The 15,748-nt window shown below is 40.8% G+C and overlaps 1 protein-coding gene across 3 annotated transcripts in view; it reads left to right on the top strand.

Annotated features, from left to right (window-relative positions):
• EML4 (EMAP like 4) overlaps positions 1-14,353 on the top strand; it is a 164,653-nt gene extending 150,300 nt beyond the window's left edge. For all 3 annotated transcript variants that reach the window (XM_065631052.1, XM_065631051.1, XM_065631050.1), the window contains exons 20-24: positions 214-311; positions 5,169-5,256; positions 6,493-6,591; positions 10,937-11,067; positions 11,558-14,353. In XM_065631052.1, coding sequence (XP_065487124.1) covers positions 214-311; positions 5,169-5,256; positions 6,493-6,591; positions 10,937-11,067; positions 11,558-12,022 — 881 coding nt within the window. In that variant the 3' untranslated portion in view covers positions 12,023-14,353. The remainder of the gene's footprint in view (positions 1-213; positions 312-5,168; positions 5,257-6,492; positions 6,592-10,936; positions 11,068-11,557) is intronic.
• Positions 14,354-15,748: the final 1,395 nt, after the last annotated feature.

Genomic DNA, 15,748 nt, shown 5'->3' with positions numbered 1-15,748 from the left:
GCAATTTCCAGAAATCCAGTGCAATCTGAGGATTTATACCCTGTCCATGGAATGCTTACTTAAATTGTTATGTATCTGTAAAAACAGTAAACAGTTATGTATCCTTTAATACAATTCATAAGCAGTAGTTTAATCGAGACTATTGTGTAAGTGATAAATCTGAAATCATTAATATTTGGAAAACAAATTGATACCAAATATTTTGTGTTGTAGATGGCACCTTACTTGCAGTTGGATCCCACGACAACTTTATTTACCTCTACGTAGTAACAGAAAACGGAAGAAAGTATAGCAGATATGGAAAATGCACTGTAAGTTTTGGAGCAAGTACAATCAGCAGTTGTTGCACTTTGATGTTATACATACACTAAGATGTTAAACAGCGGAACTCTTTCCGGGTTGATGCTTTTCCATTTTTAGTTTTGGTCGTAAGTTTTATGGGGTTTTTTTCCAGCATTTGACTTTTTTAACTTCTGTTTGATGGATACTGCAACCTCTAGTGTTAGGTGAACACTTTTGCATCAAATATGACTAATTTCTCAGACTACTGACTTTTTCTTTGAAATGGGAAATTAGCAGTGAGATGGAGAAGTGCCTTGTACCTGTATGCTGGAACTCTTTTGGGGAAAACATTACACTTCTTTGGGGGCATTTTCCCCCTATTGGTACAGTACTCCTTGGGCCAACGTAACATTAGATGATAGAATTTCATTAGAACATATAATTTTTGAGGTTGCAAATATGCAGTATTTTCAGCTGTAATTGTTACTACAAGATTTGGAATTGGGGGATAAGTCAACAATAAATTTCTGGCCTAGGGTAAATAAATATAAGTGTAACACAAGTAGTGGAGTTTATATTAGTCCTTACACTTACATGAGGTTGTCCCAGTGTTAAAAAGACATACTTTTTTTTTCCTTAAGTGTTTTAATTATCTAATATCCTGGCCTTAAGTTCAGCTCTCTTTAGTTTAGTGGGAATCTGAACCTTAATGGGATTTGCAAATGATATCGTAAGAATAAGTTCACATTTGTAATGTGAAATGTTTGTTTTTTATAAGGAATGCATCCCCTGCTCAAAATACTTCTCATGTTTGTCACCAATTGCATTTCTTTAGTTTCAAAACCAAGAGAGCTTCTCAAGCTGCTTTGTTAATTTGAAAATGGAACCATAAGGCTAAATTGTGGGATGAGGTTTTTTTGTTTCTAATTTCCGCTGCCCCTCCCCGCCCCCAACCTTTGGTGCAAGAAGTGGAAACTGTTAGGGGGAAACAAACAGGCATTAGCCAGTCCTTTAGTGCCATGCGCAGTGTGCATTTCTACCCATCATTTGGCTGAGGATACCCCACGCTGCTAGAGCAAGGAGGTCCAGGGCAGCTTGGGTTCAGCTGCTGCCAGGGCACGGGGCTGCCAGGATGATCAGCAGCAGCGGCTTTGCTCTGTCCCTGGGGCGTGCAGGTCAGCAGCGGTGGGTTTGCTCCGTCCCTGACGGGGAGAGCTCGGCTCTGGCGTGGGATGCAGCTGGAGGGAAGGCTGTTGGGTGTGCTGGAGGCTCCTCGATGGCAGGATTGTGGTACAGGGTGAGCCAGGGCGTCCTGCAGCCCCTGAGCAGGGTGGTGACGGGGTTAGCCGGTAGCGCAGTGATTGTGATGTGAGAAATCAGAACTGCAGCCTTCTCAGGTAGCTCAGGCAACGGGGAAAGGGTTGAGCCAACGGGGAAAGGGTTGAGCCTACAGGGAGGTCAGACTGGTGGCCCAGTGGGATTGGTGGGGATGGTAGTGGATGGCTGCACCTCGGTACAGTATTTCACCCCATCACTTATTCCTTAACCATAAAAGAAAAAGTAACTCAGATGGCTAGTCTCAACATATGTAATATTTAACTTGCTATGTACTTCAGTGTCTCTGTGAGCTGTTTGAAGATGTATGAAATAATTTATTTCTGTATATCAAATGTATTGTATTCAGGAGAGAGCATATGGCAATTTAAACCAGCACTGACCGATGCTTGGGCCCCCTTGCCCATACATTGTAGGACAGCGTTTCAGAGGTACAATTAGTTTGTAGAATATACCACTTTAAATAGTTACTCGTAAGTGATCTGGTAATTCTAAAGCTGATAATATCTACGAATATTATAACCAGTTCCCAGTGTACTGAGTATGGTGAAGCTGCACTGAAACAAAAAGCACCACTCCACTGAAAAGCGCTTCTCTCCTTCCTCGCCTTTTTTCTCCTGTACACAGCTTCTTGTCAGGCACCTCTATATCTACCTGTACCTCTGTCTTGGCAGGAAAGGGGTTTGTAAATTTGGTATAGGAGAAATGAATATTGTTACACTCAGGCAAAAGGGTTAAGGCTTCAAAGCAGATGTCTGTTAACTGCTTTTTTTCAGTTGGAGTGACTGCGCATAGAAGCCAGAATTAGCAACCTGGTTTCTGTCGGGGCTGAGCTCCCCTGACCCCTCCAGCTTGTGCAGAAGGCAGCAGCAGGGTGTGAGCTGCCCAGAGCTGACTCTGCCACTCGGGTTTCAGGCACCCTGCACCTCCCTCAGCTGCCTGTCCCAGCCTGATGCTGAGCTGGGAGGCACCCGGGAACCCTCCAGACCCGCAGGGCTCTCCCAGCTGGCACTCGGGTGCTGTCACCCCGTCCTTCTGGTGTTCCTATGTCATTCAGTAGCCTTGCGGGTGATCTCCAAGTAGTATGAGTTGGTCCTCCTGGTAGTCAACTTCTGGTTGTTTCTTCCAACTTGAATACATTACTTGAATGCTTTCAGAGGGATTTTATGTACTAAACCAACATCAGCTTGTGCCTAAGGGCTGTATGCCCACTCTTAGGTTTAAATCCCCTTTCAGTCACAACCAGGCTTTCTGCTGCTGCTGGAGAGGCCGGTCGCTGATCTGTGGGCATGTTTCCACAGTGAGGGATGGTGTTGGTTGTGATGAGAGAGAATTTCAGATGAGCCAAAACAACCATTTTGACTTGCGCAGCTGTTTGTTGAGGGTTCCAGCTATGCAGACAGCAATATGAAGGTATGGGCTGGGGTATGAACTTCCATCATGTCAGCAGCTCCAGGGTAGCTGGCGCTGTCTCTGTTTGCCTTACATCAGAGATATGTTTTAGCAAAGGAGAAGCAAGTGCTGTGCGTTTACTGATAGAGCTGTGGGATGAAAGCCACACAGGCAGCCACACTGAAGTATTTGATACACTAGGCTTAACTTGAAATAATTGGTGTGCCCGTCTCATAGGCTCTGGCCATTTGAATGTTAAGTCTGAAACAGATAAACATTACCAATGAAGGAGAGGGTTTCCATTTAGTCAGATAGTTTTACTAGCCAGTGATAATGTGAGGAATTATGTTCACTGTATATAAAGGTACAGAAAAGGAAAGAATAAAATGTTGCCTTATCAGTGGGCAGCTACCAAAGAAAGATTTTAATAGAAAATGGGATTGTTCTCTTGAAAATAGTACGACGATGTTATGTTCCAGTTCATCCTTTGGTGATCACTTTCCTGAAGGGATTTTGCACATGGAGCCCCCTGGCCAATTGTTTTTCTCGCTCCCCGCCACCCCCAGGAATTTTAACAGCTGCCAAATGTCTGGCAGGATTTAGTAAATGACTGACCAGTTCTTTTCCATGTTGGAGTTCTCTTGCAAACTTGAAGACTTGGAAAATAAGGAGGGAAGAAAATCTCCTAGCTGATTGTGCACCTTTTTTTTTTTTCCCAAAATGCCAAGTTCGCATGTCAATATCATATATCCCACCCATGACTGCAAAGCAGTTATGTCAATACACAGTTCCTCTGCCTGCGGCAGTGACTAGTTCGTAAGTAAATAAATCTCAAAAGCTCACTTTTCCCCTAAATGTTTTTGCAGTCTCTCACAGAGGGCCTGGGGACAGGGAGACAAGCACGGGCGTATTTTTGCATGTAATTCTGGAATCAGTCAGCGTCTCTTAGGGCTCTCTCTAGAGGAAGCTGGTGTGGCGGGTGTTGCGGCAGCAGCGCGGGGCCCCACCGCGGACCCAGCACAGCGGGTGCAGCCTGGGCCAGGACACCTGGCAGGTGGCCAAGGGATACCATCTTTGTCACACTCACTGAGAGAGGGGCGTGTATTGGCATCTCTCAGTCAAGAAAGTGGTGGTTTGTTGCCTGACAGAATGACTAGGAAGGGGAGAAAATGGACGGTCTTATGAGGGGAGGAGTAGCAGTAAGAACCGAAAGGATGGAAGAAGGAAAGAGTGAAAGGGATGTCACTTTTATTCATTTCCTACAGAGAAATAATTTATTCCTACCCAATACAGATTCGTAGCTTCTCTGGAGTTTCTCATATCTTTATTATTATTGTTATTATTATTATTACTGCCAACAGAAGTATTCGTGCGCAGGAAGAATATTCTGACCAGCTGCATTTAGCTTCTCCCTTAAAAACAAAGATGCGTGTTTTTTAGCTCTCAGTGTGCTATTGGTGGTGATAACTAAGCAATTAGGCCAAAGTGGTTTGATATAGCTGACCATGTGCCTATAGGGAAGACTCCTTTCAAAGCTGGCACTAACATGCATGCAGTGTAAGAAGCACAGCAGAAACTTTCAAAAAGCTTACGAGGGCTCTCGCTCTCATGTTGTAGTTTTATATAGTGGTTGTTAACCAAGGTGTCCCTAAGTTTTTAGGACAAGCAAAGGTTATTTGAATGCGCATGCATTTAATGGAAGTTATTTTGAAAGGGCAGAGAAATAAAATAGAGTCTTATCTGTCACTTTTCTGACGGGATCTAAAAATCTTCCTATGTGAGTTACTTGCCTTTCTCAATTAGTAGCGATGTATACTTTCTTAATTCAAGTAAAAGCGTGAGTTTATCCGTATTTTAGCAATGTACCTTCTAGGAGTAAATCATTCTGGGGTGCCAGGGGGGTGACGTAGTTTACAAGTGAAGAATCCTCCGTGCGGTGGGAGAGGCGGGATGCCCAGCCTGTGTGTGTTCGGATGTTCCGGGCTGTGGCACTGGAGCACGGAGCCTTTAAAGGAGCACAAGTGAATTGGGACAGGCCTGGGGTAGGTGGGAAGGGAGGTGCTTTTCTGCTGATAGCTGTCCCAACTGCAAGTGCAACTTCTCCTTCGGTTTGAATTAAAATACGTGTTTCACATTGGTGTTACTGCTTTCTTCTCCAGGGACATTCCAGCTATATTACACACCTTGACTGGTCCCCGGACAACAAGTATATAATGTCAAACTCAGGAGACTATGAAATACTATACTGTAAGTATGAAATTAAATACACCAGAAACAGAAGTATGTATTGGCTGTCAGAATATTTAGAAGACTGTGTTTGATCAGGACTGTGCAAAATGCTTACTGACAAAGGAACCAGTTTGAACTTGTGTAACCTGATATCTTGATGTTATTCAGGGCTGTGTATTACCTAATGGCAATGCCAAATATAGCTTACTTCTTTACAAGGTCATAAATCAATTTAGCAGTGTAGAATTTACAGAGCAAGTAGCACTATGTTTTGATGTTGGCCAAAAGTTCTGTAGATTGAAAAAATACACACAGTTGTCTAATTAGAGTCAACAGTACCAGTTGTTTTGGGGGAGTAAAATCAGTGGGTCTGTGCCACTGTTGTGTTCTGGAGTTTCTTTTTTTAAACTTTATCTTTGGTGTTGAAGACTAAGCAAAGCAATAATACTACTTTAATGAGTTACTGGTAAAAATGTTTCTGTGTTTGTCTTTTTTAATATGTTAAGGAGGTTTGCAGTTCCCTATGTGAAAATATTAATATATAGTGGTTGTGTCAAAAGTTCAACTTGCATAGTGCATATAATTCTGGTTTTAAATTGTTTTTTGTATTCTCATCTTCTGTGGCTTTAACTAGATCCAAGGGGATTGTAGTTCTGTTCCTGTAGAGGCAAGAAGAGCCGGCAGTTTAAATATCTGTCACCTTAACATGTTGTTTCTGCCTGTCACAACTTAGGTTTCAAATCTGGATAGTGCAATATCTCAATCTGCCAAAAGGAAGTGATGGTGCTTGTAATTGCCTGTATAGGGCTGGTATGTTGAAAGGTGGAGAATCTTTCCTAGTCAGAAGCTGAAAAGCAGTCTAAGCCTCTTCTGGCAGTAGTTGCTCACAGTTTCAAAAGCAGAGCTTCCTGAATGATTGGTCGAATTTTAGCTCATCAATGGAGCTGGTAGGAAGCAGAAGTTATTCTATTACTATTAAAGCATTTTGTAGAGTAGGTAGCAAGGGACTCAAGCTCCAGGGAAGCGTGTTTGAGATACTCTGATCTGAAGAGGGAAATGAGAAGTAAATGTGACAAATAGCAAGCGAAGCTTCCAGTATCTGGAATTTGATGAAGGTACTGCTCTGTATTTGCCTCGACAATGTGATTCCAGATTGGTTTTAAGGTGCATTTATTTACTCTCTTAGCACCTTCAAAGAGCACATACGTAAATATAATTTTATATGGCATAACTCATCATTCACTTTTTTTGCAGGGGACATTCCAAGTGGTTGTAAGCTAATCAGGAATCGTTCTGACTGTAAGGATATAGATTGGACAACATACACTTGCGTGCTAGGCTTCCAGGTGTTTGGTAAGCACCATTTAACTTGCTTTTAAGCTATTCATGCTGTGCTTTTCTGTTTTCTTTTGCTTCAATTTGTCATTAGAAATACACCATTAATGATTATTGAGGATGGTGCTGCTATGACAGACTAAAGAGACTGACCACAATAATTGTCCATGATACGGAGCACTGGACAGCTCTATAGACAATGTACAATTGATTTCTATTTAGTCTCGAAGTTTAGGATTTGATTTTTATGCTGTCATTTTAGGCTACCAGTTTTGGAGGCACTGAATCAAAAAGGTGATATTTTAAAGTTCTCATATGGCACATGTGTGTTCTCCTTTGCTAACCTTGTTTTGGGATAGGAACAAGACTATGTGAGTGTAGGTTATAGTTCATGACTTAAAATTATGACAGCATCTTGATACCTGTAGTCAGTGGTGAGTAATATATACTGCTTCTAAAGAGCGAAAATGCTTTAAAGATTAAACAGATTCTTTGCCTAGTAGTTTATTTTTAAAAAGTAAAAAAAAAAATTACAACGGTGACAGATGTGATTTCAATAGTGCAGTTGAGACTGTGGCCAGACAGTTCAAACTGCTTTTGCTGAAGGCAGCTCTGTTGGCCATAAATGAGGAGCCCGTCTGTGAAGGGTTGAAAAGTCTGGTTCAGCCTGTCAGCGTTGTAAAACCAAGTTGTGGGAGCAGGATGCTGGGTGTATCTCTTCCACCGCTGAGATCAGATACCTGCCTCTGTTCTTCATGTTGTTGGAACCATCAAAAGCAGGTAAATCAGTGAAGTCTTTTGAGATGAGGGTCAGGTCTATAAATCTTTCCTTCACAGTTACGAGGAGTTCAACTTTGAATATCGATTTATATGCAGGGTAGAAGAAAATCAGTTAAGTCTGAGTGCTTTCTGTAGCTTCTGACACTGATCATGTGAATTTTAGGACTGTCATGTGCTTAATGAGCAAGTAGCCGTAAAGGATTGCATTTGATGTGTGGGCCAACACTGACACTCTTGTGTGGCAAATTGGTTGGGTGCAGGATATTGGGAGCTTTATAACCAGACTTGGTTTCCCTTGTGAGTAACAAAGATCTGAGACAGAGCAGGGAAAATAAAGGACTCAGAGGAGGAATCAATTGATAAACTGCCTAAATGTTTTTGAGTTGTTTGGAGCTTGAGGTAGGTAGCAGAAATAAACAGGAGTGTGCTGTTTCTGGAGCTGAACACTGTTCCTTATTGCTAGTTTGATGAAAATATTGGTTCCGATTAGTATAAGAACTGTGAACCAGGTTGTGTACTTGTTTGTTTTTATTAAGTCTGGATGAAACAGAGAGTGGGTGGCTGTTTCCTCCTGATGCTCTGTGCATGTAAGCCTAGGCTGACAAGGAATTAAGTCCACAGCAGTCATTTCCTCACTGTCTTTGCTACTGCAACTGAAATAATAGTGCAACACGAATGCCTTCTTTAATATGGAGTATCAGAAGATTCAGGAGACACTAAAGAAAGTGAAAAACAAAACTCTGATGCTAATATGATGTCTTTCTCCAGGAGCAATGAAAATAGGTTGTAAGGACTGAATATTCCTTCTGGAATAGCCTTGGAGTTGAAGCCATTTTACGTTTTATGCAGAGGGCTTAAATCTGCTGGAAATGTGGAGGAAGGAGATGGTGGGTCTGTTGCTACTGAACTTTTACCACTGCGTTTGGTGGCAGAGCAGGCAGAATAAGGGGAGCAGCTCTTTGAATCCCAGGGCTTTTCCAGAAGTGTCCTTCACTCCTGACCTAAGGAGATGAAGTGTGGGAGGGTAGAGTTTGGTTTCACATCTAGACCATTGGCTTTGTCTCTTTAACAGCTGTCGCATAGAAACTGCTGGTGACTGGGGCCAGGCTGGAGATGAGTAGCTCCCATAACCACTGTTTTGAGAAGCCTTTTTACTTTTTGTTTTTAAAAAGTAGATAAGCCTGCTGATCCTGTCTGCATTCCCTTTTGGATTAATGCAAACTTTAACCATTCTGGATTAAGCTTAATTAGCCTCAACTGCTCTCAAAATCTTCAGTGTGCCGGAGGATCTGGGAGTGAAGTAGATAAAGCAGATAATGTGATGTTATTCTGAGGCAGAAAATAATACATTTAAACTTCCAAGCCAAGATTCATCATGCTTTAATTTTATATTGTCTGATAGTCTGACACCCTTTGCAGGATCTTAAAATTATGGCTCCATCTCAGACAAAGGCAAGTATTTTCTCATTAAATCAGACCATGCAGCTAAGCCAACTGATGAGATATTTGCTGCCCAAAGAAGAAGTCTGACTTTTACCCGAGGGTCAGCTGGCTCAGGGATCCAAACAAGCCTGGGGCTGCTCACTTTGATGTTCAGGAGAGAGGGTTAAATTTATGGGATTTTGGCTTTTGGGGGATGTGTTTTACTAGTTTAGCTCTGTGGATAGTGCATCTGTAGGCTCAGGCATTGCACTGTTGTCAGCAGGAGAAAAAGGATGGAAATGCATGGTTGGGATGAGAACAGCATCGCTCCTTTTTGGCCATGTATATTACTGTATTGGCTCAACAGCACCGTCACTGCACCCTGAGCGCTTGCAGTCACTCTCGTTTACTGCACATTTCCCACTCTTTCATCTGAGCAGATTGTTTTGAGAGGCTTACTGCTGGCTAGCAGAATTTATTAAAATTGAAGTGCTGCTGTTGTACCTAATAATAAAGTCCTATTCCTTTTTAATTATATGTTTACAGTTATTATGTAATTGTTGTCATGTTAATGTCTTGTTTTTTCTATGTTTGCCTGATGCATTGAAAGCAAATCCTACTGTGTTATGATAAAAGGTTATTTTACTTTTAGAGCTGCTAAAAGAATTTGTGTGCACAAAAGATGTTTAGTAAGACATGCAATCTTGAATATTAGTCTTTAATCTTAAAGTAAAAAGAAGAGGAAATAGCGTAGCTGTTTGGCACAGTCTACATAAGGTGGTAGCTGAAACTCAAGGAAACGGATTTGAAGTTCATTTATTACTCCTGCCTGATGACAGTGTGTTATATACATTGAATGCAGGAGAAAGTTAAAATTCATTCATTTTGAGCTACTCGAAAATTCTTAGTTTATATTTTTCAGATGGATTTTGTTGATGAGAGAGCACTAAAATGTTCCTGAATACTGTCCTTAGTATTTCATGTCTTTATTTAGTAAATTACATACAGTGTGGTTTATTGGCATCGTAATAAGCTTAACAAGCTGCTTTGTTATTCTTCAGAGAAAATAAAATTCTTACTCCACCCACTGAGAATGGGGAAAGGGAAAACCAACAAACAAACAAAAACTTTAAAGTTAAATGCTATTTGCCATTTTGCTTAAAAACAAGAAGAGAGAGTGTGGGAATTTGAAGAAGATAAGGTGATTCTAAGTTGGCGTTTTGTGCTGTAGGAAATAGTAGACAACACATGGTTTTTATTTTACTAAAGTCAGTGATTGTAAGGGAGGAAGAGCATATTTTCATATCTGACAATGGAAATCCTTCTCAGTCAATTGGACACACAGTTTTTTCAGTGTGGGGGGTGAAATTTGAGGGGGGAAGTTCCTCCTAGCTCATGAACGGATCAGAAATCCAAGTCTGAACTGTAAAAATATGGTACCTTTGGCATAAATTACTGTCTTATAACCCCCTGCTTACCTTTTGTTCAGCTTTTCTTGCAGATGTGAATCATCAGTTTTGTTATGGGAATCTCTAGGGTCTTTATTTTTTGTTAAAACTAGAGCCTCCCTCCTCCCCAATTTGTTCAGTGCTTTTCATTCAGGCAATGTTGTTATTCTTCTGTCTAGACATATCTGTGTCATTCTTTTCACTTAAAAGCATATTGAATTGTACTTAAGCACTTGACAGCACTTACATCTATGAAACTTGTACAGGCTGGGTTTCTGAAGTGCAAAGTATCATCAAACAGTTGTCTCCTTTGAATCATGCAAATACTAAGATTTAAATTAAAACCAAAAGAAATCTCTGCATACAGTATGTGGGCATGTTCCATGCTCCAGCATCAGTCTTGCTTTTAAAACTTTGTGCATGAATGAAAGTGTTAATTTAAGAGTTGGCCAGCTTTAGCAGCGAACTTAATTTTAAGATAAACTCATCAAGCCGCGAGGTTATCCCGGTCGAGGCTGAAGGTTTGGGGGAGCAGCATTAGACTAGCAAAATATTAACGACATTTAATGCAATGCATAATCCATTTCTAGTTAAATGTCTTAATTATCTTTTGTTAAGCTTTCCTTTTCTTATAGCTGTATTTTTTTTTTATGGATTGTTTTTTAATTTGTTTCTAAAATTGCCATCACTAAATATCTGTTCTACTCTCCTAGGAGTTTGGCCCGAAGGATCAGATGGGACAGACATAAATGCCCTCGTGAGATCCCATAACCGAAAAGTGATAGCAGTTGCTGATGATTTTTGTAAGGTCCATCTCTTTCCGTATCCCTGTTCCAAACCAAAGGTAAGTCTAGACTAGTCTAGTCTATGTGCTTGTTTGCATTGCCTGAAGCTCTCCTTGCCAGATACCTGCTTCCAACTCCTCTGTTTTGCAGCCTGGCAGCTAAATGGCTTATTCATGTCTGAGAACAGTTCTAGAGACAAAAGCATGGTTTTCCTTATGAAGTTTATATATATGTATATAAAATTATAAAATAATGAAGTAGCAATAGTTATCCTTAAGTTCTGGAGCAGAGGCTTGATGTTTTCTGTCGGCTGGCCTTGGTGTTAAGTCCATTACTTTTTGCATAAAGATCTAAATCTATCCCAAGTTCCAAGCCTTAAGAAGAGAGGGTATATTGTGGGGAGAAAAATAATATAAATGTATTTGTTTACTCTTACATGAATAAAGAGCTCTCTTGAAGGGCTAAACAAAAATAGTAGTCGTTTTGGATTTCGGTCTCATGTGCTCTTCTAGTTGAGCATGTGATTTGTCCTCTGCTTGTTTTCAATAGGCTCCAAGTCACAAATACAGCGCTCACAGTAGTCATGTGACAAATGTCAGCTTCACCCATAGTGATGGTCACTTGATTTCAACTGGAGGGAAGGACATGAGTATTATTCAGTGGAAACTTGTGGAGAAGGTAACTCTACCACAAAATGACATTGTCGTAGACATCGGTGCAACCAAAGTGCCCATCCCCACCAGTGAAAATGCTGTACAGTCTCCTGCCCCGCTTCCGCAGTCATTTAATGAAATGAACCAAAACGAAAGCGTAACTGGCAGCTCTCCGGCTTCTTTGGAGAGCAACTTGGAGCAGTCTGTGGAGGCCAGCGAAGAGCAAAGCGAGGAGCAAAGCGAGGGGAGCAGCCTGGATCCTGCCGAGCCGGGCTACGAGGAGCCCTCCAACGAGACGAGCGAGGAGCACAGCGAATCCACGGTCACGGAGGAGCAGCAAGATAACTCACCAATGTCTTAACGCTCCCTGCTCAGGCGGTGGTTATTTTCCCTTGGTGTGCGTGCTTTCATTACAGGGTGAGGGTTCAAATAGGGAAAAGTAGCTGAGATTCATGACCACTCCAGCTTTTGAGTTTCAGTGAGATTTTTAGTCTGAGCTTCAGTTCAATGTGTAGAACCATCCCAAGGGCCTGACTTGATGGTGTGTGTCAAGATCCGGTCACAGTAGTGGACAATACCATAGATCCATTTCAGTTCTGAAATTGCTGTCGGGAAGTGGCATGAAATATATACTGGAAAAAAGGTTAGCTCTGAGAATTAGCTGAAGTAGACCACCTTAACGATGTGAAAGTGCTTTCTGAAAGAATGAAGCTGATGGGAAGCGCTGAGCTGTTCCAGCTGGGGAGTACTGTGCTGCTTTTTCCAGGTGCGAAGACAAACAACAGGAAAAAAAAAGAAAAAGAAAAAAAAGAAAAAAAGAGAAAGCTCTTTGTAGGGCTGTTTTCCTTTGTTTTTTCTTAATGAGAAAAATAGAGGAAAAACAATGTAATGATGCCACATGTATGGCAATGCCTTCTTGATGTAACACATATGCAATTTTCTAACACTACTAATTCCTAGTGGAGTCTGGATGTGTTCGCAGTTGGTCTGCCCTGGGTGCTGCTAGTTCTAAGGCAAACCCTGTAGGGGAACGATGTTGGCTGTTCCATTTTCACAGGCTGTTCAATAACAGACTAACCAAATACCGGCGTGTTACACTTTTCATGACCTGAAAGTTGATTTAAACTGTAGGATGTAATTGTCTCTTCAAAGAATTGCTTGCCTAAAGAGTTTGAAACTTAAGGAAAGTCTTTACATTGACTTTGTGAACAGCAAAGGAAGCGTGGCAAGAACACAGAAGTCAGATGGGCTCCATAGTCAAACTTCAAGCAGAACTTGCTCCATCCCTAGTAGGAGAAGTATAAATACATTTAACTTAAATTATTAAATTGGTGCTTAGGATTAGTATATTCAGTTGATCATTTTTTTCTCTTCTGAATTTTTAGAGGTAACTCTAAGAATCATTAAACTGCAATCTCTCTTTCCCCTGCCCTGGCTCCTTTAGCAGTTGTGATATAAGCATATGGTAATTTAGATGATGATGTGATTTTTTTTTTTTTTTTTTTTTTTTCTTCCCCTAGACTTGCTGATCTATTATTTTTGTGACTTTTGTTTCCACCCCACCCCTCCCCGGGTTGCTCTAAGCCATGCAGCTCTCATGTGGCTATACCTGGCCAGTTACGGGATATCTTGGCATTTGTTATGCATTTGGAAAGTACTTTTTTTTACGAAGTTTGTCAGACAGCTACATTTTTTTCTTAAGTGCATACGTTTCCTACTTTAAAAAGATATAGATTTACTGACAGGTATCCATTTCCTATGTACTTGTTTATATTTTGACTACATAGAATTTTCTTTTTTAACTTGCTGCATTGTGCTGTTATTTTAGTTCTTAGTTAGGATATCATGTTTAGAAACTTTGGATGAGTTCATAAGTCTTAATTGTGCAAGCGTTTACGTGATTGTGCCATTCCAAAGTGCATCAAAACTGTCATTCCCTTACTAGTATCTTCTCAGGAGAAATGCTACAGATCAGGTATTTAGTCATCATTTGGAAAAATAAACACAAATGGACTCCCAAAGGACATTTAGAACATTTATATATAAAATATATAAATATATATACACACACATATATATAAAAAAAAATATCCTCTTGTTTACAACAGTTCCAGAAAACCTCAAAGTAGTTCCCTTCAGATGGAGGGAGATACGGATTCCAAGCAACCCATCTGTTTAAACTGTGCTCCGTACATAGAATTTTACTGGAGAGCTCTAGTCTGCTTGATTTGCAAATTTGCCAAATAGCAGCAATGGAAGATAAAGGTCAACTCATCAAAGTTCTTGGTTCCAAATGAGAAATACGCTGTAGGTTTAGAAAATAATCTTAGTAAAGGAGAAAGGATTTTAGAGCTAATGAGGCACAGAGCTCTCTCTGTCGTTTTTATGAACTCCACATAAGCAACACATTTCTTTTTGGAACATCTGCCACCTGGGGTTGCCATGTAAAGTGAGAGTTATAGTTGTGATATTCTTGTGTTTGTAGTTCAGAAGACTCTACTAATATGCAAAAAGCCTTACAGCTTTCAATTGCTGGCAACTACTGTTTAACAAATAATTAAATCTGTGATGGAAATGGGTGGGATTATGTAACTGTAGATGTTTTAGAAAAATAATTGTGAATGAATTATGATTAAGAGTGTTTCATGTGAAGATGTTTGAGCCATTTCTATCTATCATGCATTCCTGTCTCAAGGCAGAAAATTTTGAAGATTTAAAAAAAAATAAAATAATCAAAATAATATCTTGCAGTGTCTTTCTCCATATCTATTGTGGTTCCTTCTGTATATAAGGTGCCTGCTGTGACCACATTTGCAATGTCTGGGTCTGTGATTTTAGAAGTTCATTCAGAATCATGAATAGTGCTGGCACTCCTAAATATTGGTCTTGTTTCCTTTTCAAAAGTTTTCTGATATTTCCCTTTTCCATTTTTTTATTAACAGCCTATTAGCATTATCCTACTGTACTTAATTGATGGGCAGCAGGGGATTACAAGCAGGTATTTGTCCGGATACGTATTGCAGTCGACTTTCCAGGGTTCTGCCAAAAGCTTTTTTTCTGGAAGTCATACAAAAAGTATAAGGTCATTTTGGATGTAGCATGTTAAATGTCATGATGCTTCCACATTCCTGATAATCTCTGTCCAGTTGCAGATGCAGAAGGTCACAATATGCTTCAGTTTCTTAATATATTCCATGTGAAAGATTCTCAGCTTTTTATAAGACTTTGAATCATCTCTATTGCTTGCAGCTGGTTTCTGTCCTTCAGAAAAGTGAGAGCGTGGGGTGGAGAATAAATTCCGAGATAGACAAATACCTCGTATTTATCCTCGCTCAAAGAAAAACCAAATAACATCGCTGCCACTCCCCAGGTTTGACTAGAAAGTAGTTGAAAATGTCTCTGCTCATTGATGGGGAGTTGGACTAGATGACCTTTGAAGGTCCCTTCCAACCCAAACTATTCTATGATTCTATGACTTGTTTCCACCAAATTGGCAAGAGGACGCTGCTGTTCTAACTTGAGCAACAAGCAGATGTCTTAAGGTCAGGCTGTGCTGTTTCCAGCACACCCGTAACATCATGTACCACTTTGCCTCGAAGCAGCTGTGGAGTAGTGAGCTTTGTTAGGCTCCGCTTCCTTTCTCACCAAACTTGGCACAAGGCTTTTGCTACCTCTTCTCCTGGGATGCTCTGTAAGGCAGGACTCTTCCTGAAGAGCAGGTAAGCTGGTCTTTTGTGAGCTTCCCTCAGCGTGGAGGCAGGATAGGGCTCCAAGTGCCCCTCTTATTTGGGCAGAAGTATCTGCTGCCAGTTTGGTTGGGTAGCTGCAGCTATGGTCTTTGTCCTGTGGAGCTTAAGTTCAGGGTTGGAAGCTCCAGTGAGGGCACTGTATGTCCTGGTTTTGTTAAAAAAACGAGTTTCTCATTTAATGAATTTCCCTGTCAGCTAAAGCCTTCTAAATAACTGCACTTTTCTGAAAGCTAGATACATGTTTTGGTAGACATAGCAATGGAATGCGAGGTCATTGATAAGGATGGGTGAACATCTCGCGAGAGCAGTGAACTGAAACAGGTGACCAAAAACTGACC

This window comes from Caloenas nicobarica, chromosome 3 (assembly GCF_036013445.1).
Source record: "Caloenas nicobarica isolate bCalNic1 chromosome 3, bCalNic1.hap1, whole genome shotgun sequence".
In the NCBI taxonomy this organism is placed as follows: domain Eukaryota; kingdom Metazoa; phylum Chordata; class Aves; order Columbiformes; family Columbidae; genus Caloenas; species Caloenas nicobarica.
Note: the sequence above shows the minus strand (reverse complement) of the source record. Positions and strands in the feature narration are given on the sequence as shown.